The sequence below is a fragment of the Oncorhynchus tshawytscha genome, unplaced genomic scaffold (assembly GCF_018296145.1).
Source record: "Oncorhynchus tshawytscha isolate Ot180627B unplaced genomic scaffold, Otsh_v2.0 Un_contig_3872_pilon_pilon, whole genome shotgun sequence".
Taxonomy (NCBI): domain Eukaryota; kingdom Metazoa; phylum Chordata; class Actinopteri; order Salmoniformes; family Salmonidae; genus Oncorhynchus; species Oncorhynchus tshawytscha.
Genome location: NW_024609762.1, coordinates 65,201 through 92,584, shown reverse-complemented (window position 1 = coordinate 92,584; position 27,384 = coordinate 65,201). Strand labels below are relative to the sequence as shown.

At 40.9% G+C, this 27,384-nt stretch overlaps 2 protein-coding genes and 1 long non-coding RNA gene across 3 annotated transcripts; all 3 read right to left on the bottom strand.

Annotated features, from left to right (window-relative positions):
• Window positions 1-5,671: 5,671 nt before the first annotated feature.
• On the bottom strand, window positions 5,672-10,087 carry LOC121845773 (zinc finger protein 180-like). The gene is made up of 2 exons (XM_042317686.1): window positions 9,928-10,087; window positions 5,672-7,025 (listed from the first exon to the last, which is right to left on the bottom strand). Exon 2 carries the CDS (start codon window positions 6,784-6,786, stop codon window positions 5,779-5,781), a length of 1,008 nt encoding a protein of 335 aa, XP_042173620.1. The 5' UTR covers window positions 6,787-7,025; window positions 9,928-10,087; the 3' UTR covers window positions 5,672-5,778.
• A 6,469-nt stretch (window positions 10,088-16,556) lies between these two features.
• On the bottom strand, window positions 16,557-19,841 carry LOC121845780 (zinc finger protein 558-like). Its single transcript, XM_042317692.1, has 2 exons — window positions 19,024-19,841; window positions 16,557-16,783 (listed from the first exon to the last, which is right to left on the bottom strand). Exons 1-2 carry the CDS (start codon window positions 19,391-19,393, stop codon window positions 16,557-16,559), a joined length of 597 nt encoding a protein of 198 aa, XP_042173626.1. The 5' UTR covers window positions 19,394-19,841.
• Window positions 19,842-24,181: 4,340 nt separating this feature from the next.
• LOC112244064 lies at window positions 24,182-27,184 on the bottom strand. The gene is made up of 2 exons (XR_006082770.1): window positions 27,135-27,184; window positions 24,182-25,622 (listed from the first exon to the last, which is right to left on the bottom strand). It is a non-coding gene; the product is annotated as an uncharacterized LOC112244064 (long non-coding RNA).
• Between the last annotated feature and the right edge of the window lie 200 nt (window positions 27,185-27,384).

Genomic DNA, 27,384 nt, shown 5'->3' with positions numbered 1-27,384 from the left:
ATCCCAGCCGGCGACCCAAAAAAACGACTTCGTAAAAGGGGAAACGGAGCGGTCTTCTGGTCAGACTCCGGAGACGGGCACATCGTGCACCACTCCCTAGCATTCTTCTCGCCAATGTCCAGTCTCTTGACAACAAGGTTGATGAAATCCGAGCAAGGGTAGCATTCCAGAGGGACATCAGAGACTGTAACGTTCTTTGCTTCACGGAAACATGGCTAACTGGAGAGACGCTATCGGAATCGGTGCAGCCAGCTGGTTTCTCCACGCATCGCGCAGACAGAAACAAACATCTTTCTGGTAAGAAGAGGGGCGGGGGCGTATGCTTCATGGTTAACGTGACGTGGTGTGATCATAACAACATACAGGTACTCAAGTCCTTCTGTTCACCTGATTTAGAATTTCTCACAATCAAATGTCGACCGCATTATCTACCAAGGGAATTCTCTTCGATTATAATCACAGCCGTATATATTCCCCCCCAAGCAGACACATCGATGGCTCTGAACGAACTTTTTTTGACTCTTTGCAAACTGGAATCCATACATCCTGAGGCTGCATTCATTGTAGCTGGGGATTTTAACAAGGCTAATCTGAAAACAAGACTCCCTAAATTGTATCAGCATATCGATTGCGCAACCAGGGCTGGCAAAACCTTGGATCACTGCTATTCTAACTTTCGCGACGCATATAAGGCCCTGCCCCACCCTCCTTTCGGAAAAGCTGACCACGACTCCATTTTGTTGATCCCTGCCTACAGACAGAAACTAAAACAAGAAGCTCGCACGCTGAGGTCTGTTCAACGCTGGTCCGACCAATCTGATTCCACACTCCAAGACTGCTTCCATCACGTGGACTGGGATATGTTTCGTATTGCGTCAGACAACAACATTGACGAATACGCTGATTCGGTGTGCGAGTTCATTAGAACGTGCGTTGAAGATGTCGTTCCCATAGCAACGAATAAAACATTCCCAAACCAGAAACCGTGGATTGATGGCAGCATTCGCGTGAAACTGAAAGCGCGAACCACTGCTTTTAATCAGGGCAAGGTGACCGGTAACATGACCGAATACAAACAGTGTAGCTATTCCCTCCGCAAGGCAATCAAACAAGCTAAGCGTCAGTATAGAGACAAAGTAGAATCTCAATTCAACGGCTCAGACACAAGAGGTATGTGGCAGGGTCTACAGTCAATCACGGATTACAAAAAGAAAACCAGCCCCGTCACGGACCAGGATGTCTTGCTCCCAGGCAGACTAAATAACTTTTTTGCCCGCTTTGAGGACAATACAGTGCCACTGACACGGCCTGCAACCAAAACATGCGGCCTCTCCTTCACTGCAGCCGAGGTGAGTAAAACATTTAAACGTGTTAACCCTCGTAGGGCTGCAGGCCCAGACAGCATCCCCAGCCGCGCCCTCAGAGAATGCGCAGACCAGCTGGCTGGTGTGTTTACGGACATATTCAATCAATCCCTATCCCAGTCTGCTGTTCCCACATGCTTCAAGAGGGCCACCATTGTTCCTGTTCCCAAGAAAGCTAACTGAGCTAAACGGCTACCGCCCGTAGCACTCACTTCCGTCATCATGAAGTGCTTTCAAGGACCATATCACCTCCACCCTACTTGACACCCTAGACCCACTCCAATTTGCTTACCGCCCAAATAGGTCCACAGACAATGCAATCTCAACCACACTGCACACTGCCCTAACCCATCTGGACAAGAGGAACACCTATGTGAGAATGCTGTTCATCGACTACAGCTCGGCATTTAACACCATAGTACCCTCCAAGCTCGTCATCAAGCTCGAGACCCTGGGTCTCGACCCCGCCCTGTGCAACTGGGTACTGGACTTCCTGACGGGCCGCCCCCAGGTGGTGAGGGTAGGCAACAACATCTCCACCCCGCTGATCCTCAACACTGGGGCCCCACAAGGGTGCATTCTGAGCCCTCTCCTGTACTCCCTGTTCACCCACGACTGCGTGGACACGCACGCCTCCAACTCAATCATCAAGTTTGCGGAGGACACAACAGTGGTAGGCTTGATTACCAACAACGACGAGACGGCGAGGGCCCTTGGAGTGTGGTGTCAGGAAAATAACCTCACACTCAACGTCAACAAAACTAAGGAGATGATTGTGGACTTCAGGAAACAGCAGAGGGAACACCCCCCTATCCACATCGATGGAACAGTAGTGGAGAGGGTAGCAAGTTTTAAGTTCCTCGGCATACACATCACAGACAAACTGAATTGGTCCACCCACACAGACAGCATCGTGAAGAAGGCGCAGCAGCGCCTCTTCAACCTCAGGAGGCTGAAGAAATTCGGCTTGTCACCAAAAGCACTCACAAACTTCTACAGACGCACAGTCGAGAGCATCCTGGCGGGCTGTATCACCGCCTGGTACGGCAACTGCTCCGCCCACAACCGTAAGGCTCTCCAGAGGGTAGTGAGGTCTGCACAACGCATCACCGGGGGCAAACTACCTGCCCTCCAGGACACCTACACCACCCGATGTTACAGGAAGGCCATAAAGATCATCAAGGACAACAACCACCCGAGCCACTGCCTGTTCACCCCGCTATCATCCAGAAGGCGAGGTCAGTACAGGTGCATCAAAGCTGGGACCAAGAGACTGAAAAACAGCTTCTATCTCAAGGCCATCAGACTGTTAAACAGCCACCACTAACATTGAGTGGCTGCTGCCAACACACTGACTCAACTCCAGCCACTTTAATAATGGGAATTGATGGGAAATTATGTAAAATATATCACTAGCCACTTTAAACTATGCTACCTAATATAATGTTTACATACCCTACATTATTCATCTCATATGTATACGTATATACTGTACTCTATATCATCTACTGTATCTTTATGTAATACATGTATCACTAGCCACTTTAACTATACCACTTTGTTTACATGCTCATCTCATATGTATATACTGTACTCGATACCATCTACTGTATCTTGCCTATGCCGCTCTGTACCATCACTCATTCATATATCCTTATGTACATATTCTTTATCCCCTTACACTTGTGTGTGTATAAGACAGTAGTTTTGGAATTGTTAGTTAGATTACTTGTTGGTTATTACTGCATTGTCGGAACTAGAAGCACAAGCATTTCGCTACACTCGCATTAACATTTGCTAACCATGTGTATGTGACAAATAAAATTTGATTTGATTTAAATAGATGTAGATGTATAATGAATGTCCACTAATGACTAACACAGTTAAACAAATATTCATTTAGACTTTTATTCAGATATAAATGTTGCAAAGTCATTACATTTTCAGCTTGATGTCTGCTACACAAATTAACTCAATGAAATGCAACTAAATTCGAGAGTTTTCAAGGTTAAAGAAACGCATTTTATTCATCTGGAAAATATCCAAATCTTACAATAAACATCAAAGTGTTTATACATGAACACAATCAATCAAAACTCATAATTAAAAACATGTCTTGAGAAGAAAAAACAACAAATGTAGGAATATTTTTGAGTAAGCTTTAATACATACAAAGCAAAAAACACAAATTCTTAGTAAAAAAATATCAAATATACAGTTGAAGTCAGAAGTTTACATACACCTTAGCCAAATGCATTAAACTCAGTTTTTCCACAATTCCTGACATTTAATCCTAGTAAAAAAAATCACCTGTCTGAGGTCAGTTAGGATCACCACTTTATTGTTAGAATGTGAAATGTCAGAATAATAGTAGAGAGGATGATTTATTTCAGCTTTTATTTAATTCATATTTCATTCATCACATTCCAAGTGGGTCAGAAGTTTACATACACTCAATTAGTATTTGGTAGCATTGCCTTTAAATTGGATAACTTGGGTCAAATGTTTTGGGTAGCCTTCCACAAGCTTCCCACAAGTTTGGCAAATTTTGGCCCATTCCTCCTGACAGAGCTGGTGTAACTGAGTCAGGTTTGTACAGGTCTCCTTGCTCACACATGCTTGTTCAGTTCAGCCCACAGATTTTCTGTAGAATTGAGGTCAGGGCTTTGTGATAGCCATTCCATTACCTTGACTTTGTTGTCCTTAAGCCATTTTGTCACAACTTTGGAAGTATGCTTGGGGTCATTGTCCATTCGGAATACCCATTTGCGACCAAGCTTTAACTTCCTGACTGATGTCTTGAGATGTTGCTTCAATATATCCACATCATTTTCCTCTCTCATGATGCCATCTATTTTGTGTTGTGCACCAGTCTCTCCTACAGCAAAGCACCCACACAACATGATGCTGCCACCTCCGTGCTTCACGGTTGGGATGGTGTTCTTCGGCTTGCAAGCCTCCCCCTTTTTCCTCCAAACATTACGTTGGTCATTATGGCCAAACATTTCTATTTTTTTTTCATCAGACCAGAGGACGTTTCTCCAAAAATTACGATCTTTGTCCCCATGTGCAGTTGCAAACCCTAGTCTGGCTGTTTTTATGGCAGTTTTGGAGCAGTGGCTTCTTCCTTGCTGAGCGGCCTTTCAGGTTATGTCGATATAGGACTCGTTTTACTGTGGATATAGATACTTTTGTACCTGTTTCCTCCAGCATCTTCATAAGGTCCTTTGCTGTTTTTCTGGGAATGATTTGCACTTTTCACACCAAAGTACGTTCAGCTCTAGGAGATGGAACACGTCTCCTTCCTGAGCTGTATGACGGCTGCGTGGTCCCATGGTGTTTATACTTGCATAATATTGTTTGTGCAGATGAATGTGGTACCTTCAGGCGTTTGGAAATTTGCTCCCAAGGATGAACCAGACTTGTGGAGGTCTACAATGTTTTTTTTTTGAGGTCTTGGCTGATTTTTTTTTATTTTCCCATGATGTCAAGTAAAGAGGCACTGAGTTTGAAGGTAGGCCTTGAAAAACATCCACAGGTGTACCTCCAATTGACTCAAATGATGTCAACTAGCCTATCAGAAGCTTCTAAAGCCATGACAACATTTTCTGGAATTTTCCAAGCTGTTTAAAGGCACAGTCAACTTAGTGTAAACTTCTGACCCACTGGAATTGTGATACAGTGAATTATAAGTGAAATAATCTGTCTATAAACAATTGTTGAAAAATTGTGTCATGCACAAAGCAGATGTCCTAACTGACTTGCCAAAACTATAGTTTGTTAACAAGAAATTTGTGGAGTGGTTGAAAACGAGTTTTAATGACTACAACCTAAGTGTATGTAAACTTTGACCACAACTGTATACAGTATCAGTCAAAAATGTATTTTCTACATTGTAGAATAATAGTGAAGACATCAAAACTATGAAATAACACATATGGAATCATGTAGTAACCAAAAAGTGTTAAACAAATCAAAATATGATATATTTTAGATTCTTCAAAGTAGTCACCCTTTGCCTTGATGACAGATTTGCACACTCTTGGCATTCTCTCAACCAGCTTTTCCCCTCAACGATCTACACACACCAAAAAAATATTACATTTACAAAAATATTCAGACCCTTTACTCAGTACTTTGTTGAAGTACCTTTGGCAGCAATTACAGCCTCGAGTCTTCTTGGGTGTGACGCTACAAGTTTGGCACACCTGTACTTGGGGAGTTTCTCCTATTCTTCACTGCAGATCCTTTCAAGCTCTGACAGTAAAAATAAAGAAAATCCTTGAATGAGTAGGTGTGTCCAAACGTTTGACTGGTACTGTATGTCAACACACAGCCTCTCTATTCTCTCATGTGATTTCAGGTCCTCTGACTGGGAAAATATCTTTCCACAATGAGAACATTGGAGAGGCTTCTATCCTGTGTGTGTGCCTTCATGCCTTTTCAGGTTCACTAACTGGGTAAAACTCTTTCCACATTGGGAGCATTGGAAAGGCTTCTCTCCTGTGTGTGTCATCTCATGCTTTTTCAGTGTCCCTAAATAGGTAAAACTCTTTCCACACAGGGAGCAGTGGAAAGGCTTCTCTCCTGTGTGTGTTCTCTTATGCATTTTCAAGTTCCCTAAGCAGGCAAAACTTTTTCCACACTGGGAACATTGGAAAGGCTTATCTCCTGTGTGTGTCCGCTCATGTGATTTCAGGTCCCCTTGCTGGGTAAAGCTCTTTCCACAGTCTAAGCAGTGGTAGGGCTTCTCCCCTGTGTGTGTTCTCAAATGCCTATTCAGGTTCCCTAACCGGGTAAAACTCTTTCCACACTGAGAACATTGGAAATGCCTCTCTGATAAGTGAGTTTTCTCATGTGATTTCAGGTCACGTGATGAGAAAAATATATTTCCACACTGGGAGCATTGATATGGCTTCTCTCCAGTGTGTGTTCTTTCATGCCTTCTCAGGTTCACTAACTGGGTAAAACGCTTACCACACAAGGAGCAGTGGAAAGGCTTCTCTCCTGTGTGTGTTCCTTCATGCCTTTTCAGGTTCACTAACTGGGTAAAACTCTTTCCACATTTGGAGCATTGGAAAGGCTTCTCCCCTGTGTGTGTCAACTCATGCTTCTTCAGTGTCACTAAATAGGTAAACCTTTTTCCACACAGGGAGCAGTGGAAAGGCTTCTCTCCTGTGTGTATTCTCTCATGCACTTTCAAGTTCCCTAACCAGGTAAAACTCTTTCCACACAGGGAGCAGTGGAAAGGCTTCTCCCCTGTGTGTGTTCTCAAATGCATATTCAGATTCCCTGACCGGGTAAAACTCTTTCCACACTGAGAGCATTGAAATGGCCTCTCTCCTAAGTGTGTTCTCTCATGTGATTTAAGGACCCCTGATGAGTAAAAGAAAAAATCGCACTGGGAGCATTGATATGGCATCTCTCCAGTATGTTTTCTTGCATGCACTTTAAGATGGCCTGAGTGTCTAAAACTCTTTCCACACTGGGAGCAGTAGAAAGGGTTCTCTCCTGTGTGTGTTTTCTTATGTTCTTTCAGGTGCCCTAACCTGATAAATCTCTTTCCACACTGGGAGCAGTCATGTGGTCTTACTGGTTTGGATGTCTTTGGGGCTGCTTCTTCTGAAGGACTCTTCCCGCTGTGAGAGTCTGGTCTCTCTTCTGTCAAAGACAAACATAGTATTTGGTTAAAATGAGACCTGAATGAAACCTCCACATGATAAAACTGTCTTCCTATGAGGTTTAATCTAGACTAGATCCCTCAATAAAAGAGCAGAGCACGTCATCACAGAGTGGCTGTAGTGCTTTGTTGGCAAATAAAAACACTATTACATTTAAGGTGGGTTTCACCAACATGGGTTAACTCAAACTGGGTTAAATCAAGGTTTAATATGTAATCTTCTTGCACCAAACTTAAAACCTAGATTTGAAGTAATCCTAGATATATGTAATCCTGCTAGACTAACTTTAATTTGGAATTTTAATCCAAGATCAAATGTAATCTTGTTGCTCCATTGTTTAAAAAAAAAAGTTTCATTTAAACTGCTACTGATTGAAGAAGTTTAAATGTATCAAATGTCCATGCATGTGCTTTATTTTAGGTGCGATACACAAGTTTAGCTCCTGTGGCTTATCCGTGAATGTACAATTAAACTAGCCAGCTAACTCATTAACATTTTTTTTAAAAATCATTAGCCCGAAGTGAAAGCTCACTTTGCTAGCTATCTAGTAAGCTAGCAATGACCCATGCTGGTTTGTTTCCAAAGAAAAAGAATTAGAACATGTTGCTATGGTGAATCCATTGACACATGTCACTAACCATAGTTTAGTTTATTTAACCTTACATGAACTAATCCAGGTTTAAAATTAAGTGGTGCAACACATCTCTGATTAATTATAAATCTAGATGAACAAACTTTAGATTAGGTTGCTCTGGATAATAGCATCTGCTAAAATGTTTTAAAAAATGTATATGGGGAGACTTTGTTCAGTCGGCTAAAAACAGTGGCGGGTAGACAGACCTATGGTACTTTTTTCTCCAACCCACGTAGGCCTACCTAGCGAAATGATCTCACATTAGCCCCCCTTTTCAGCATTGTCTTTAAAACACTCCTGAGTCCATTTCCACAGCCCAGCGGAAAACTAAATTAGCATTAAAAAAATCCCCATAAAAATATATTTAAACTAGATACTGTATCTTAATGGTGTTTAATCAGGATGGCTCCTGACAAAACATGATTTAAATTGATTTATTGACCACATCAAATTTGCTAGCTAGCTAATAACAGATCACGTCAATATGTAATAACAGATTATGTCATTATGGCTAGTTAACTAGCTAACTTTCAGGGGATAAACTAGATGGCTACATTTGCTTGCCATCTATAGTGGTGATGACAGTTGTTCTGACTGACAACTTTACCAGAAGGAGGACTTGCCGACGTCAAACTCTTTCCAAAAGCCTAATCTCTGATGAAGCAAGCTAAACGACACGTTGTTTGCTTAGCTAATGGTTCTGGCTGCCCTCGCGTATCTGAAAATACATGATCCATCGATGTTTACTGATCATGAAAAGCATGCAGCTACTTTCTGTATAACTCTGATATATAGATACATGTGGAATAATCAGAAATGTGTAGTTCTGACTATGAGCTTAAAAGAGGATGATGATATTTAAACCAAATAGTTACATTTATTTAACAATCACCTGAAAACGGCACATAGTTGTCAAGGGTTTTAGTGGAGCTGAGGTCTCCTTACCCCCCCAGCAGCCAAATGGAACGATCCGCACCGTATTGTCACGTTTTATTTATTAACGACCTATTAAATTACCAGAGAGGCTATTTCATAAACCCTCAAAGCTCCAGATTTCTATTGAATCAGTCCGTCTTACCTTATAGGCCTGACTCAAATATTAGGGACCTAATAACACCATAGAGATTTCAATCAGATCAGTCCGTCTTACCTTATAGGCCCGACTCAAATATTAGGGACCTAATAACACCATAGAGATTTTAAAAACAAATAATATAGAGCTTCAAAATCATGTTTGTTTAAAAAATAATAATAATAATGTTCTCATGGGATGTTGCGTTGAGACTGAACAAAGAACTACAAACATAGATATTCAGAGATGTTTTGGTTTAAATGGGAAAATATATATCCAAAATAGGAGCATTACATCCATTGTTCACGTTTTGTGAATGGCCCCTAGCCCTGGATCATGATTCAGTTCCATTACATTACACATAAGAGTCATTTGACCATGATTCAGTTCCATTACATTACACATAAGAGTCATTTGATCATGATTCAGTTCCATTACATTACACACAAGAGTCATTTGATCATGATTCAGTTCCATTACATTACACATAAGAGTCATTTGATCATGACTCAGTTCCATTACATTACACATAAGACTCATTGAGTTTTGTTAAGAGCCCCGATGCTCACACTAACACACAATGGTTTTGGTAGAAATAAGGACCATATCTTTCATATCAGCGAGAAATAATAAATTAAAAACAACTAAAGGTTCAATAGAAACACACCTTTATAGGGTTTGTGTTCCCACACGGCCATATCTCCATGTTACAGCGCGTGTTTACGGCAAACAGACGGAAGACAGCGTGGATTACATGCGCTAATTAGCTATATGCATCCCCGAACACCTGTGTGTAAACGGGAAGACGGAAGCCACAAACGTAACCGGTTAAAACAGTATGTGTGTATTTCGCATTTGTGAAATTATTTTGATGTGTTCATATGAAAGTCGAGAGATTTATGTTTCTAGAACCGTACCGCAATGGAGAATCGATTCACGTTTCGAGTGAGTATTTTTGGCTTCCAGAGCCAATTTGCCTGTAAAACAGATCATGTCCTTGGACTGTTAGGAGTAACAGACTGCTTTAGTTCATTATTGGACTAGGTTGCCCCCAGTCTTTCTAGCTTTAACAATTCCTACAGAATATAATTATTAAAGTGTATAACTTCAGTAGAATACCCCTCTAAAACCACACAACTGCAGAATGTATTCCTTTGTTTTTAAGACAATACTCACTGGTGTTAATCAGATCTCCAGTCTTCTCCTCTTCATCCTTCCCCTCCGCCCTGAAAGCTTCTTCCTCATCTTTCACTGTTACATCATCTTCTTTTTTCAATGTGATATCTTTCTCCTCCTCTTCATTCAATGTGATATCTTTCTCCTCCTCTTCATTCAATGTGATATCTTTCTCCTCCTCTTCATTCAATGTGATATCTTTCTCCTCCTCTTCATTCAATGTGATATCTTTCTCCTCCTCTTCATTCAATGTGATATCTTTCTCCTCCTCTTCATTCAATGTGATATCTTTCTCCTCTTCTTCATTCAATGTGATATCTTTCTCTTCTTCTTTCAATGTGACAGATTTCTCCTCTTCTTCATTCAAAAGTTTTTCTCTCTTCTTTTTCAATGTGATATCTTTCTCCTCTTCTTTCAATGTGATATCTTTCTCCTCTTCTTTCAATGTGATATCTTTCTTCTTCTTCATTCAATGTGATATCTTTCTCTTTCAATGTGATAACTTTTCCTCTTCTTCAATGTGATAGCTTTCTCTTCTTTTAATGTGATAGCTTTCTCTTCTTTTAATGTGATAGCTTTCTCTTCTTTTAATGTGATAGCTTTCTCTTCTTTTAATGTGATAGCTTTCTCTTCTTCTTTTAATGTGATATCTTTCTCTTCTTTTAATGTGATATCTTTCTCTTCTTCTTTTAATGTGATAGCTTTCTCTTCTTTTAATGTGATATCTTTCTCTTCTTCTTTTAATGTGATAGCTTTCTCTTCTTCTTTTAATGTGATAGCTTTCTTGTGATAGCTTTCTCTTCTTTTTAATGTGATAGCTTTCTCTTCTTCTTTTAATGTGATAGCTTTCTCTTCTTTTAATGTGATATCTTTCTCTTCTTCTTTTAATGTGATAGCTTTCTCTTCTTCTTTTAATGTGATAGCTTTCTCCTCTTCTTTTAATGTGATAGCTTTCTCCTCTTCTTCTGTCATTCCAAAAGCTTCTTTATCTTCTTCTTTGACTGTGACAGTCATGTCCTCCTCTTCCTCTTTCACGACAATGTTCAGTCCCAGAGCTTCTTTCTCCGACCAGCAGACCTCTTCTTTAGCAGGGGGGAAGTAGCTTATTAAGCTCATAGTCTGGGATGTTAGCTAGCTAATAAGCATTACTGAAAGGGAACGGGGGATACCTAGTCAGTTGTACAACTGAATGACTTCAACTGAAATGTGTCTTCCGCATTTAATCGACATCCACGTCTTCTGCGCCCGGGGAACAGTGGGTTAACTGTCTTGCTCAGGGGCAGAACTGCGATTAGCCTATAGTGCTAGTGCTATCTTAACCAGAGCTGACTAACAACGTCAATATGAAATGAATCAACGTTATACGCAGACAGTGTGTTTAAAACGCTGAGGTAAATACCTATATAATGGTCCAAAGAGCTCCAATGTTTTAGTTTTATGTTTGCTAGTAAGCTACGGATGTGGTTGAATCAGTAGCCATGTTTAAAAAGTAAGCACCCGGTCCACTAGATTATACGTCACGCAAGAAGCATCACTTTCTTTTTCTTTTCTTTTTACCTTTATTTTACCAGGCAAGTCAGTTAAGAACAAATTCTTATTTTCAATGACGGCCTAGGAACAGTGGGTTAACTGCCTGTTCAGGGGCAGAACGACAGATTTGTACCTTCTCAGCTCGGGGTTTGAACTTTGAACTTGCAACCTTCCGGTTACTAGTCCAACGCTCTAACCACTAGGCTACCCTGCCGCCCCATCGCCATCTGCTGACTGGACTGAGTAACGCAGTTTAGGAAAATATTCACGACATTGTTTATTCTGGCAAATAATGTCATAAGAAGTCATTTCAAAATAACCAGGTGACATGTGTTCTCTTACTTCTTACAGATATGCTTTCCTCTATGCAGATTAGACCTGAAAGGGATTCAACAAAGCAAGAACAATTAGATATTTAGCTAACTTGCCTAATTATTATGGAGGGGGGGGGGATGTTTAAATATATTTTTCCTTATTATTATTGAGCCTTGTGAAGCTATCAATTACACTTTGTATGTTGTATTAATACACCCAGTCACCCCAAAATACAGGCCTCCTTCCTAACTCAACTGCCAGAGAGAAAGGAAACCACTCGTGGATTTCACCATGAGTCCAATGGTGACTTTAAAACAGTTAGAGTTTAATGGCTGTGATGGGAGAAAATAGAGGATGAATCAACAACATTGGAGTTACTCCCCAATACTAACCGAAATGACAGAGTGAAAAGAAGGAAGCCTGTACAGAATAAATAATATTCCAAAACATGCATCCTGTTTGCAATAAGGCACTAAAGTAATACTGCAAAACAATATGGAAAATAAATTAAAATTTTATATTTGGGGCAAATCCAACACAACACATCACTCAGTAACACTCTTCTTATTTTCAAGCATGGTGCTGGCCGCATCATGTTATGGGTATGCGTGTCATCGGCAAGGACTAGGGAGTTTTTTAGGATAAAAATAATAGGAATAGAGCTAAGCACAGGCAAAATCCTAGAGGAAAACATTGTTCAGTCTGCTTTCCAACAGACACTGGGAGACCACATTTCAGCAGGATAATAACAGCCAAAGATACACTGGAGTTACTTACCAAGATACACTGGAGTTACTTACCAAGATACACTGGAGTTACTTACCAAGACAACATTGAATGTTCCTGAGTGGCCTAGTTACAGTTTTGACTTAAATCGGCCTGAAATCGATGGCAAGACTTGACAGAGCTTGAGGAATTTAAAAAAATTATAATGTGCAAATATTGTACAATCCAGGTTTGCAAAGCTCTTAAGAGATTAAGAGACTTACCCAGAAAACTCACAGATGTAATCGCTGCCAAAGGTGATTCTATCATTTATTGATTGAGGGGGTTGAATACTTATCTAATCAAGACATTTATTTGTTTCTCTTCCACTTTGACATTACAGAGTATTTAGTTGAAAAACTAAAAAGACAATTAAATACAATATTATCCAACTTTGTAACACAACAAAATGTGGAAAAAGTCCAGGGGTGTGAATACTTTCTGAAGACACTGTATGTGAGATGCAAAATCTCTTTCCACACTCTTCCCTGGTGATATTTCAGGTTCCCTGACTGGGTAAATATCTTTTGGGAGAAAGATATATTGTTCTGCTGTGTGGATTCTTTCAAGGCTTCTCTCCTGTGTGTGTCATCTCATGTGTTTTCAGGCTCCATAACTCCATAATAAAATTATTTCTCTGGGAACATTGGAAAGTCTTCTCTCCTGAGTTTATTCTCTTATGTGATTTCAGGCCCCCTAATGGTTAAACTCTTTTCACACTGGGAGTAGTGGTTTCGTCTAGCTGGTTTGGATGTCTCTGGCTGGGGTTTCACTGAGTCTGGTCTTTCACCTGCCAAAGACAAACAGGGTTTGTTTAGGCAGGACCTGAATGGAAACTTGATCCCTCCCGTAAATATTTGCATTTGATGTGTTTTCTGAGTGAGGGGGATGCTGTAAATCAAGAGGCCTGCTGTAAATCAAGGGCCTGCTGTAAATCAAGAGGCCTGCTGTAAATCAAGAGGCCTGCTGTAAATCAAGAGGCCTGCCAAGAGGCGTAAATATTGTAAATCAAGCAAATCAAGAGGCCTGCTGAAATCAAGAGGCCTGCTGTAAATTCTGTAAAATCAAGAGGCCTGCTGTAGAGGCCTGCTGTAAATGCTGTAAATCAAGAGGCCTGCTGTAAATCAAGAGGCCTGTAAATCAAGAGGCCTGCTGTAAATCAAGAGGCCTGCTGTAAATCAAGAGGCCTGCTGTAAATCAAGAGGCCTGCTGTAAATCAAGAGGCCTGCTGTAAAATCAAGAGGCCTGCTGTAAAAATCAAGAAATCAAGAGGCCTGCTGTAAATCAAGAGGCCTGCTGTAAAATCAAGAGGCCTGCTGTAAATCAAGAGGCCTGCTGTAAATCAAGAGGCCTGCTGTAAAATCAAGAGGCCTGCTGTAAAATCAAGAGGCCTGCTAAAATCAAGAGGCCTGCTGTAATCAAGAGGCATACTGTAAATCAAAGCCCTCACACTGTAAGACCCTATTTTATATATTAGCTGGTCTTGTTGGCAATAGAATAAGTTGTCAATAGTGGCCCACCTGATTATGATTTCATAATGGAATTTTTGTTGGGATTCCGTAAACAACAGATACTGTGTGTTTGTGGGGACGTAGGGCTGTGTTCCAAACAGAAAACTACAACCCTTCAGTTCCTCAACAGCACAACTAGGAGAGCTCCAAAAAGCTCCATTTCATAGTTGAAGGCTCTTTCCTTGAGTCATAAAAGTGCAATGGAATGACTTAGGAACTGTGCACAGTTTAGAGAAGTGTGTGGCCACTTGGAGACAACAGGTAGACCTCTCACTCAAACGCTTGCAGTCCCCAAAATGTTCATGAATATTCTTATGCTACTGAATGGTATCCACAGTATTTCAGAGGTTGTTATTGACAAATGCTGCAAAAACTACAGTAAATGTAAAAGGCACACAAAATCACCAGTGTTGAGTCCTCACCTCTAATGTTTGGATTCAGTCTTGTGTCAGGGGAAATGTTGAGTCCTCACTCACCTCTAATGTTAGGATTCAGTCTTGTGTCAGGGGAAGCGTAGAGTCCCTACCTTTTGGTCTGATAATTTCCCAATGCTCTCCAAATTGTTATCTTTTAATTGCTACCATGGTCATGTGCTTTTTATATTTCTTCTGTTAGAAACATCTGGCCCAATCCACACAGGACAATTTGCACCCGTCTAAAGGGTTGACCCAACTTTGTATTTTTCCCCAGAACAATCACATGATGTTATTTCATCTTGTTTATTTGTTTTAATCAATTTGATGTAAAAAGTATGATGTCACAAATGCCTATCTTCTCCCTTGGATTGAACTGTAGCCTCGTTGCATTACCTAGAGTACTAACCTGTGGGCCACGGTGGTACTGCAGGTGATCAACTCATGTTTTTTTCTTAAGATTTTTTTTTTTTTACCAGTTGGGAGTGTACATAACATTAAGGACACCTTCCAAACTACATATTCTCTATCTTATACCTTCTCTACCCACCCTCCTCTACCCCCTATCTCCATCTCCTCTACCCATCCATCTCCTCTACCCTCCTCTACCCCCTATCTATCTCCATCTCCTCTACCCCTATCTATCTCCATCTCCTCTACCCCCTATCTATCTCCATCTCCTCTACTTCCATCTCCTCTACTTCCATCTCATTTACCCCCTTATCTATCTCCATATCCTCTACTTCTCCATCCATCCATCTCCTCTATCTCCCTCTCCTCTACCCCATCTATCTATCTATCTATCTATCTATCTATCTATCTATCTATCTATCTATCTATCTATCTATCTATCTATCTATCTATCTATCTATCTATCTATCTATCTATCTCTCTCTCCCCCATCTATTTATCTATCTCCATCTCCTATATCTCCTCTATCTATCTCCAATCTCCTATATATATCTCCATCTCCTATATTTCCTCCATCTATCTCCAATATCTCCTCTATTCCGCGGCAGGGTAGCCTAGTGGTTAGAGCGTTGGACTAGTAATCGGAAGGTTGCAAGTTCAAACCGCTGAGCTGACAAGGTACAAATCTGTCGTTCTGCCCCTGAACAGGCAGTTAACCCACTGTTCCTAGGCTGTCATTGAAAATAAGAATTTGTTCTTAACTGACTTGCCTGGTTAAATAAAGGTAAAATTAAAATTAAATTTAAAAAAAAATTCTACCATCTCCTCTATCTCGTGTCGTAGTATACCCCTCTGTAGGGCTCCAGGAATGATACACACAGATTGTGAGTTTAAAATGGGCAATTTAATCACAGAGCATCTACATTCTTTCTGACATACTCCATATTCAGGTCATTTTTATAATTTGACTTCATATCTCTTTCCACACTGGGAGCATTGATAACGTTTCTCTCAGGTGTGGACTTACATGGTTAAAGCAACTGAAAGAGCATGTAAGTTTAAATCCACAGTGGGAGCAGTGGTAAAGCTTCTCTTCAGAGTGTATTATTCAGGCTCCCTAACCAGATAAAACCCTTGCAACACTGGGAGCGGTGATGAGGCTCATCCTGTGTGTGTCCTCTCATGTCTTTTCAGGTCCCCTAACCGGGTATAACTCTTTACACACCGAGAGCATTGGAAAAGCTTCTCTCCTGAGTGTGTCCTCTTGTGTGATTTTAGGCACCATGATGAGGAAAATCTCATTTCACACTGGGAGCAGTGGTAAGGCTTCTCCCCTGTATGTATTCTCTCGTGTCTTTTCATGCTCCCAAACTCTGTAAAACTCTTTTCACACTGGGAACATTGGAAAGGTTTTTCACCTTTGTGTGTCCTCTCATGCCTTTTTAGGTTCACTAGCTGAGTAAATATCTTTTCACAGTATGAGCAGTGGTAGGGCTTCTCCCCTGTGTGTGTTCTCAAATGCCTTTTCAGGTTCCCTAACTGGATAAAACTCTTTCCACACTGGGAACATCGGTAGGGCCTCTCTGCAGTGTGTATTCTTTTATGCTTTAGCAGGTCCCCTGATGAGAAAAAAGTATTTTCACAGTGGGAACAGTGGTAAGGTTTCTCTCTTGTGTGTGATCTCTCATGTATTTTCAGGCTCCCTAATTGGGTAAAACATTTTATCACACTGGGAACATTGGAAAGGCTTTTCTCCTGTGTGTATTCTTTCATGTTCTTTTAGGTAACATAACCACTTAAAACTCTTTACACAGTGGGGACACTGGTGTGGTCTCACTGGTTTGGGCGTCTCTAGGTCTTGTTCCCCTGAAGTACTCTTCCTGCTGTCAGATTGACAGTGTGGTCTCTCTCCTGCCAAAGACAAACAGTGTATTTAGGTAAATACTAAACAGGGACCTGAATAACACCTGCACATGATAAAACTGTCTTCCTCTGAGGTTTAATCCAGAAAAGATCCCTCAATAACCTGAGGTCAGCATCTTAGGTTGTTTAATCCAAATCAAAATTATAATTGGTTGTCTTGATTCATCATTTGAAAAGAAACTGAAAGTCAAGATTTTAACCAATTGTCACGAAATCAGACATTAGTTGTAATAATAAAGGACATAAAATGTGGAGAGATTTCAATCAGAACAGTCTGACATTTTAGTAATTTAGCTCTTCTTTTCACAAGCGCCATTAGATTGACTTGCCCCCTATTTTTTTTTTTTTTTTTTTAACCTTATTTTACTTGGCAAGTCAGTTAACAACAAATTCTTATTTTCAAGGACTAACTGTGTCTCAGAACCAGATTTGTAGCTGAAATATTAACCTTCGGACCTCCAATTAACCACTAGGCTACGTGTCTGCCCCTATACCTTATAGCTTAAATATTAAGGACCTAATGAAGGACTGTGTGTCTCTTTTATAGCTGAAATATTAAGGACCTAATGAAGGACTACGTGTCTCCCTATACCTTATACCTGAAATATTAAGGACCTAATTAAGGACTACGTATCTCCCTTATAGCTGAAACATTAAGGACCTATCACAGGACTACGTGACTCCCTTAGCTGAAATATTAAGGACCTATCACAGAACTACATGTCTCCCTATACCTTATAGCTGAAATATTAAGGACCTAATGAAGGACTACGTGTCTCCCTATACCTTATACCTGAAATATTAAGGACCTAATTAAGGACTACGTATCTCCCTTATAGCTGAAACATTAAGGACCTATCACAGGACTACTTGTCTCCCTTATAGCTGAAATATTAAGGACCTAATTAAAGGACTACGTGTCTCTCTTACAGCTGAAATATTAAGGACTACGTATCTCCCTATACCTTATAGCTGAAATATTAAGGACTACGTGTCTCCCTATACCTTATAGCTGAAATATTAAGGACCTAATGAAGGACTACGTGTCTCCCTATACCTTATAGCTGAAATATTAAGGACCTAATCAAGGACTACGTGTCTCCCTATACCTTATAGCTGAAATATTAAGGACCTAATGAAGGACTACGTGTCTCCCTATACCTTATAGATGAAATATTAAGGACCTATTAAAGGACTACGTGTCTCCCTATACCTTATAGCTGAAATATTAAGGACCTAATGAAGGACTACGTGTCTCCCTATAACTTATAGCTGAAATATTAAGGACCTAATTAAGGACTACATGTCTCCCTATACCTTATAGCTGAAATATTAAGGACCTATCACAGGACTGCGTGTCTCCCTATACCTTATAGCTGAAATATTAAGGACCTAATGAAGGACTACGTGTCTCCCTATACCTTATAGCTGAAATATTAAGGACCTAATTAAGGACTACGTGTCTCCCTATACCTTATAGCTGAAATATTAAGGACCTGATGAAGGACTATGTGTCTCCCTTATAGCTGAAATATTAAGGACCTATTAAAGGACTACGTGTCTCCCTATACCTTATAGCTGAAATATTAAGGACCTATCACAGGACTACATGTCTCCCGATACCTTATAGCTGAAATATTAAGGACCTAATGAAGGACTACGTGTCTCCCTATACCTTATAGTATAACTAATGGGGATCCATAATAAACCCCAGGAAGAGTAGCCGCTGCCTTGGCAGGAACTAATGGGGATCCATAATAAACCCCAGGAAGAGTAGCTTCTGCCTGGGCAGCAGATAATTGGGATCCCCAATTAAATAAAAATACATAACAGCACTTACAGTAGACCGGGGTAGCTCTGGCAGAGCAGAAATATTATGAACTGACTTGTTGGAAAGGTGCCATCCTATGACGGTGCCATGTTGAATGTCACTGAGCTCTTCAATAAGGCCATTCTACTCCCAACGTTTGTCTATGGAGATTGCATGGCGGTGTGCTCGATTTTATACACCTGTCAGCAACAGGTGTGGCTGAAATAGCTGAATCCACTAATTTGAAGGGGTGTCCACATACTTTTGTATATGATAGTATATTATTAAACATACTTTACAAACATGGGTATTTTGGAGACGCACTTCCTCTCTGCTTACCTCGTGTCAAAATAAAAGTCCCCCCACAAGTTAGTACTTTTTTTGTGCGCACGTGCAGGACAAAAGAAGCTATACTTACTGGTGTTAATCAGATTTTTTTCAGTCTCCTCCTCTTTCACTCCCAAAACGTCTTCCTCCTCCTCTTTTATTGAGATAGCCTCCTCTTCCACGCTAGAAGGTTCTTCCTCTTCTTTCACTACAACATCCTCCTCCTCTTCCTTTTTTATTCTGAAATCTTCTACCTCCTCCTCTTCCACTGTGACGGCCTCTATCCCCTCTTCCACTCCAAATGTAACATGATATTCCTCCTTTATCGTTCTGGAAGCTTCTTCCTCTCCTTTTACTGTAATATCCTCCTCTTTCACGACAATGTTCAGGCCCAGAGCTTCTCTCTCCGCCCAGCAGACATCATCTTCTTTAGCAGGGGAGGAGTAGTTTAGTGAGCTCATGGTCGGGGATGTTAGCTAGTTAGCATTAGCGACTAGCTTAGTGCTAGGCTGAGTAACAATTTCAACAAATTGAACAAGCAAATTACTTTTAAGTTAACTGGTATATACGTTAACAAGATTGTGTTTAAAAAGAACATCAATGTTTCGGTTTTATGTTGGCTAGCAAGCTGCCGAAGGGGTTGAATCGGTAGCCTTGTTGTTGTTGTTGTTGAAGATGTGTCCCGTCCACTAGATTATACGTCACCCAAGAAGCGCCACCTGAAAGACTCACATCGCCTGCTGCTGACTAGTGGGTAACGGAGTTTAGAAACAAACGAAAACAATGTCATAAAAATGTACAGACAATATTTCTAGACTTAGACCTGAATATGAGTATGTACATTATACACTAGAATAGTAATTGTTTAAAAAAACCTAGCTAAGCTAATGTTGACAATATAATCTCAATTGGCTTCCATGAGAGTGCAGCACTAATTACATAGGTCCATTATCTTCAACACTTACTGTTGTGAAGGGTTATGGCACCTCTACATACATGACTCTAATTGCCTCCAATTACCAAAGGCCACACCCCTTCCCTCCACACCTGTTCCCACTCCCATAATCACCTCTCCTCTACATTTTTCACTCCTGTTTCCCCATATAAGCATTATGATTCTTCCTGAGCCTGTCATGCTTGGTGTTGCCATAGTAATCTGTCATGCTTGGTGTTGCCATAGTAATCTGTCAAGTTTGGTTTTGCCATAGTAATCCGTCAGGCTTGGTTTTGCCATAGTAATCCATCATGCTTGGTGACGTCATAGTAATGGTTAATGCTTAGTGTTGCCATAGTAATGTGTCATACCCCATAATGAGGACCTAAAAACAGGTTTTTAGGCATATTTTAAAACAACATAAATACCTTATTTATATAAGTATTCAGAACCTTTGCTATGAGACTCACAACTGAGCTCAGGTGCATCCTGTTTCCATTGATCATCCTTGAGATGTTTCTACAACTTGATTGGATTCCACCTGTGGTAAATTGAATTGATTGGACATGATTTGGAAAGACACACCCTGTCTATATAAGGTCCCACAGTTGACAGTTCAGCAAAAAAACAAGCCATGAGGTTGAGGGGATTGTGTCGAAGCACAGATGTGCGGAAGGGTAACAAAAAAAGGTCCTTAACAATAAAGTGGCCTCCATCATTCTTAAAATGGAAGAAGTTTGGAACCACCAAGACTTCCTAGAGCCGAGAACATCGTCAGATCTGTATACTTGGACTTTGATTTAGCTTTTCTAGTATTAGTAGCCATTTTATAAGTTCAACATTTGCAAAACAACCAGTTTTCAAAGTTTCTGATTTTTGCAATGTTACGTAGGTGGAAAAAAAGCTGTCCTTGAAACAGTCTTGATATGTTTGTCAAAAGAGAGATCAGGGTGTGTATCTTTGTCAAATAAGCACCAATCGGGGTCAAACAAAGCTAGCTAGATAGCCAATATTCGTATAATTTTTGTCCAAAAGGAAAAGGCATGCTGTCGCACAAGGTTAATCATTGGCTATCTAGCTGGCTCAAAGATACAGTCGATCAAAACAGAGATGCTTGTTCTAGGTCCCAAGAAACAAAGAGATCTTCTGTTGAATCTGACAATTAATCTTGATGGTTGTACAGTCGTCTCAAATAAAACTGTGAAGGACCTCGGCGTTACTCTGGACTCTGATCTCTCTTTTGACAAACATATCAAGACTGTTTCAAGGACAGCTTTTTCCATCTACGTAACATTGCAAAAATCAGACACTTTCTGTCCAAAAATGTTGCAGAAAAATTCATCCATTCATCCAGGTTAGACTACTGCAATGCACTACTTTCCGGCTACCCGGATAAAGCACTAAAACTGCTGCTCCAGTTTCAACTGTTCTGCCTGCGGCTATGGAACCCTGACCTGTTCACGGGACATGCTACCTGTCCCAGACCTGCTGTTTTCAACTCTCTAGAGACAGCAGGAGCGGTAGAGATACTCTCAATGATCGGCTATGAAAAGCCAACGGACATTTACTCCTGAGGTGCTGACTTACTTACGACAACTACTGTGATTATTATTATTTGACCATGTTGGTCATTTATGAACATTTGAACATCTTGGCCATGTTCTGTTATAATCTCCACCCGGCACAGCCAGAAGAGGACTGGCCACCCCTCACAGCCTGGTTCCTCTCTAGGTTTCTTCCTAGGTTTTGGCCTTTCTAGGGAGTTTTTCCTAGCCACCGTGCTTCTACACCTGCATTGCTTGCTGTTTGGGGATTTAGGCTGTGTTTCTGTACAGCACTTTGATATATCAGCTTATGTAAGACCGGCTATATAGATACATTTGATTTGATTTGATCAAATGAAGACCGGCCGCATCATCGGCATGACATGAAGGCGTCGCTCTCTGACCAAATTGTGTGTCCTATAGGATATCCTACACCCCTAATGATATACTGGAGTCTGGTTACGTTCTAGGATCTCTGAGGAATACATACAAATGTGATTTGACTGGTTGAAACAACGTTTAGGGTTAGATTTTCAGATTCCTTTCTTTGCAAATTGAACGAGTGGAAATACAAAATCGATCGTGCATGATATATGGACCTTTTTAGGATATGAAAAATTATTTTATCTAACAAAACAACACTTCATGTTATCCCTGCGACCCTTTGGATGTTAAATCAGAGCAAGATTTCAGAATGTAAGAACACATTTCAGAATGTAAGAACACATTTCAGAATGTAAGAACACATTTCAGAATGTAAGAACACATTTCAGAATGTAAGAACACATTTCAGAATGTAAGAACACATTTCAGAATGTAAGAACACATTTCAGAATGTAAGAACACATTTCACCTTCAGAGGTGAAAAAATCGCAGGTAAAAAAATAGTTTTGTTGTTAGGAGCTCTCCTCAAACAATAACATGGCATTTTTTTTGCAGTAATAGCTACTGTAAATTGGACAGGTGCAGGTATATTAACAATAATTTAAGCTTTCAGACGTTATAAGACACTTATATGTACCGTCATTTGTTGTTTCTCTAAAATCTGCGATCGTGACACAAGGCGCTGCATGATTACAACTGTCCCGTTAACGGGACGCCTATCCCTAACAAGATTTAATAACAAATTATTATTTACAATGACGGCCTACCAAAAGGCCTTCTGCAGGGGGCTGGGGTTAAAAATAAATTAAATAAAGATATAGGACAAAACACACATCACGACAAGAGAGACACCACAAAATTACATAGAGACCTAAGAACAACATAGCAAGGCAGCAGCACATGACAACACAGCATGGTAGCGACACCACATGACAGCAACATGGTAGCAGCATTATTGGGCACAGACAAGAGCATATAGGCAAGAAGGTAGAGACAACAATACATCACGCGAAGCAGCCACAACTGTCAGTAAGAGTGTCCATGATTGAGTCCTTGAATGAAGAGATGGAGATAAAACTGTCCAGTTTGAGTGTTTTTTGCAGCTTGTTCCCATCGCTAGCTGCAGCGAACTGAAAAGAGGAGCGACCCAGGGATGTGTGTGCTTTGGGGACCTTTAACAGAATGTGACTGGCAGAACGGGTGTTGTATGTGGAGGATGAGGGCTGCAGTAGTTATCTTAGATAGGGGTGAGTGAGGCCTAAGAGGGTTTTTATAAATAAGCATCAACCAGTGGGTCTTGCGACTGGAATACAGAGATGACCAGTTTACAGAGGAGTATAGAGTGCAGTGATGTGTCCTATAAGGAGCATGGTGGCAAATCTGATGGCCGAATGGTAAAAAACATATAGCCGCTTGAGTGCCCTTACCTGTCGATCTATAAATTATGTCTCTGTGATCTAGCATGGGTAGGATGGTCATCTGAATCAGGGTTAGTTTGACAGCTGGGGTGAAAGAGGAGCGATTACAAGAGACGAAACCAAGTCTAGATTTAACCTTAGCCTGCAGCTTTGATATGTGCTGAGAGAAGGAAAGTGTACCGTCGAGCCATACTCCCAAGTACTTGTATGAGGTGACTACCTCAAGCTCTAAACCCTCAGAGTTTGTAATCACACCGGTGGGGAGGGGAATTCTTCCTACCAAACCACATGACCTTTGTTTTGGAGGTGTACAGAACAAGGTTAAGGGCAGAGAAAGCTTATTGGACATTAAGAAAGCTTTGTTGTAGAGTGTTTAACACAAAATCCAGGGAGGGGCCAGCTGAGTATAAGACTATCATCTGCATATAAATGGGTAAGAGAGCATTCTACTGCCTGAGCTTTGTTGTTGATGTAAATTGAGAAGAGTGTGGGGCCTAGGATTGAGCCTTGGGGTACTCCCTTGGTGACAGGCAGTGACAGAGACAGTAGATCTTCTGACTTTATACACTGCACTCTTTGAGAGCAGTAGTTAGCAAACCAGGCCAAAGACCCCTCAGAGACACCAATACTCCTTAGCCGGCCCTCAAGAATGGAATGGTCTACCGTATCAAAAGCTTTGGCCAAGTCAATAAAAATAGCAGCACAACATTGCTTAGAATCGAGGCAATGGTGACATCATTTAGAACCTTTAAAGTTGCAGTAACATATTCATAACCTGAGCGGAAAACAGATTGCATGTAGATGTATATAATGAACAGACTAGGTCTATACTGCTCCTACATGGTGTAACAATACATCATGTAGATGTATATAATGAACAGACTAGGTCTATACTGCTCCTGCATGGTGTAACAATACATCATGTAGATGTATATAATGATCTATTGGTGTTCCACATTTAAAAAAAAATTCAAACACAATATTTTGCATTTAATCAAATCCTTTTTACAATCAACACCTGAGTTTTCTCTGACATGGTGGAATAATACTGATGGGAATATTCACGAGGTAATGAATGTTTTTCATGTCAACAACTTAATGTCATCAGAACTACGTCATTACATTTTCATACAACTTTTAGCTTGATGAATCGTACACAAATGAATGAAATGAAACAACTACATTCCAGAGATTAAGGTTAAAACAAAGAAATTCAACTTCCAATAAATCTACTTAATTATTTACATTTTGAAATATCCCAAAATCATAAAATGAACATCTAAGGATTGATACTATCCAGTCAATCAAAGTTCCTAATCAAAACAAAATGTTAATATCAGATTTTTTATATATGATCATGGTCTCGATAAAAAAATAAAAAGTAGACCTATTCTTTTTTTCGAAAGCTTTCATACATACCATTTGGTTTTGTGTGGCATAAACAAAAACACATTCTCAATCAAAAACATAAGTCAGAACACAGCCTCTCTATTCTCTCATGTGATTTCAGGTCCTCTGACTGGGAAAATGTCTTTCCACACTGAGAGCAGTGGTATGTCTTCTCCTCCTGTGTGTGTATTCTTTCATGCTTATTCAGCTGCCTTAACCGGGTAAAACTCTTTCCACACTGAGAGCAGTGGTAGGTCTTATCCCCTCCTGTGTGTGTCCTCTCATGCTGGTTCAGGTTTCCTAACTGGGTAAAACTCTTTCCACACAAGGAGCACTGGTAGGGCTTTTCACGTATGTGTATCCACTCATGCTTTTTCAGGCTCCCCCACCGGGTAAAACTCTTTCCACAGTGGGAAGAATGATAAAGCTTCTCTCCTGTGTGTGCCCTCTCATGCGTCCTCAGGTTCCCTAACTGGGTAAAACTCTTTTCACACTGGGAGCAGTGGTAGGCCTTATCCCCTCCTGTGTGTGCCCTCTCATGCATTCTCAGGTGCCATAAACTGATAAATATTTTTCTACACTGGGAGTGTAGGTAGCAGTGGTAGGTCTTCTCTGCTGAGTGTGTTTTCTCGTTTTTTCAGGCTCCTGAATGGGTAAAACTCTGTCCACATTGGGAACAGTGATGAGGCTTCACTCCAGAGTGTATTCGCTCATGTATTTTCAGGTAACATAAACGGGTAAAACCCTTTGCCACACTGGAAGCAGTGGTGAGGATTTTCTCCTGTGTGTGTTCTCTTATGTCGTTTCAGGCTGTCTATCTGGCAAAACCTCTTCCCAAAGTCTGAGCGGTGGTTAGGCTTTTCTCCTATGTGTGTTCTCCCATGCTCTTTTAGTGTCCATAACCTCTTACAACTCTTTCCACAATGGGAGGTGTGGTGTCGTCCCGCTGGTTTGGGCGTCTCTGGGTCTGGTTCCCTTGAAGGACTCTTCCCGCTGTCAGAGTGAGAGTCTGACCTCTCTCCTGCCAAATACAAACAGAGTATTTGGTTAAACAGCCCTAACTGAAACCGCCACATGATTAAACTATGAGGTTTAATCCAGACTAGATCCCTCATAAAATGGTACATTTGGATCTTGAATGCTGAATGGTTGATAGCTGTTAGTTAATCACGATGATCCACAAGTAATGCCTGTTGACAGTTCCATTCTACACATCCACTGTCCCATCAGCCCAGCCAGGCAATTTATAAACTAAGCTCCACTCTGAAAAAATATTTTGACATTTATTACCCCTTAGCTTCTAGTCTCCAACTCAATCATCAAGTTTACTGACAACACAACAGTGGTAGACCTGATGACCAGCAACAATGAGACAGCTTAAAGGGAGGTGGTGGGGGCCCTGGCGGAGTGGTGCCAGGAATTTAACCTCTCCCTCAACGTCAACAAAACCAAGGAGCTGATCGTGGACTTTAGGCGACAGCGGAGAGAACATGCCCCTATCATATCGACAGGCCACAGTCAAAAGTTAAGTTCCTCTGCTTGCACATCACCGACAACCTAAAATGGTTCATTCACAAAGACAGTGTGGTGAAGAAGGCGCAAAAGCACCTCTTCAACCTCAGGAGGCTAAAGACCCTAAAACCCTGACAAACTTCTACAGATGCACCATTGAGAGCATCCTGCTGGGCTGTATCACCGCCTGGTACAGCAATTGCACCGTTGCAATCGCAGTGCTCTCCAGAGGGTGGTGCGGTCAGCCCAACACATTACCAGGGGGCACACTGCCCTCCAGGACATCTACAGCACCTGGTGTCACAGGAAGGCCAAGAAGATCATCAAGGATCCCGAGCCACAGCATGTTCACCCTTCTACCATCTAGAAGGCCGGCGGCAGTACAGCTGCATCAAAGCTGGGACAGACACACTGAAAAACAGCTTCTATCTCCATGCCATCAGAGAGTTAAATATTCACCACTAGAAGGCCTCCTACCGGTACCCTGCCCTGAACTTAGTCACTGTTACTAGCCGGCTACCACCCGATACTCTACCCTGCACCATAGAGATTGCTGCCCTATGTACATAGTCATTGAACATTGGTCACTTTAACAATATTTACATAGTGTTTTACCCACTTCATATGTATATACTGTATATGTATTCTACTGTATTCTAGTTATGGCTCATCCTATATAACTAACGCTGTACCCACCTTTTTTAATTCAGATTCTGTCCATAAACACCATTATATATTACATATAACACCAGAATATGTATGTTCTGGACTCTGGCAATTGCTCGTTCTGATACTTCATTTCTTTCTTCAAATGTTTTGGATTTGTGTGTATTATTTGGTATTAAGTTTTGCTAGGTATTACTGCACTGTTGGAGCTGGAAACATAAGCATTTCGCACCTGGGATAACATCTGCTAATATGTATATGTGATCAAATAAAATGTGTGTCGAATATGCCCTTTTAAAGCCACACAGTTCAACAACAGTAGCGTTTGTGCCCATGTTTTTAAGACGGTACTCACTGGTGTTCATTAAATCTCCAGTCTCCTCTAATGTGACAATCTCCCCCCGCCTTCAATTCCAAAACTTCTTTGTCAGTCATCCTCCCCCTCCTCCTTTCACTACAAAAACCGCATACTCCTCCTCTTCTTTCACATTAACATCCTCCTCTTTCACTCTGAAAGCTTCTTCCTCTTCTTCACTGAAATGTCTACTGAAACAGCCTCATCCTCTACTTCTTGTTTAACAGCCTCCTCTCCACTTTCACGAGAG

Coding starts and splice junctions, on each gene's coding strand:
- LOC121845773 (XM_042317686.1), bottom strand. CDS start 6,786: ATGCCATATCAATGCTCCCAGTGCGATTTTTTCTTTTACTCATCAGGG.
- LOC121845780 (XM_042317692.1), bottom strand. CDS start 19,393: ATGAGCTCACTAAACTACTCCTCCCCTGCTAAAGAAGATGATGTCTGC. Junction 16,784..19,023: donor AAAAAATCTGATTAACACCA/GTAAGTATAGCT, acceptor TGTCTTTGGCAG/GAGAGAGACCACACTGTCAA.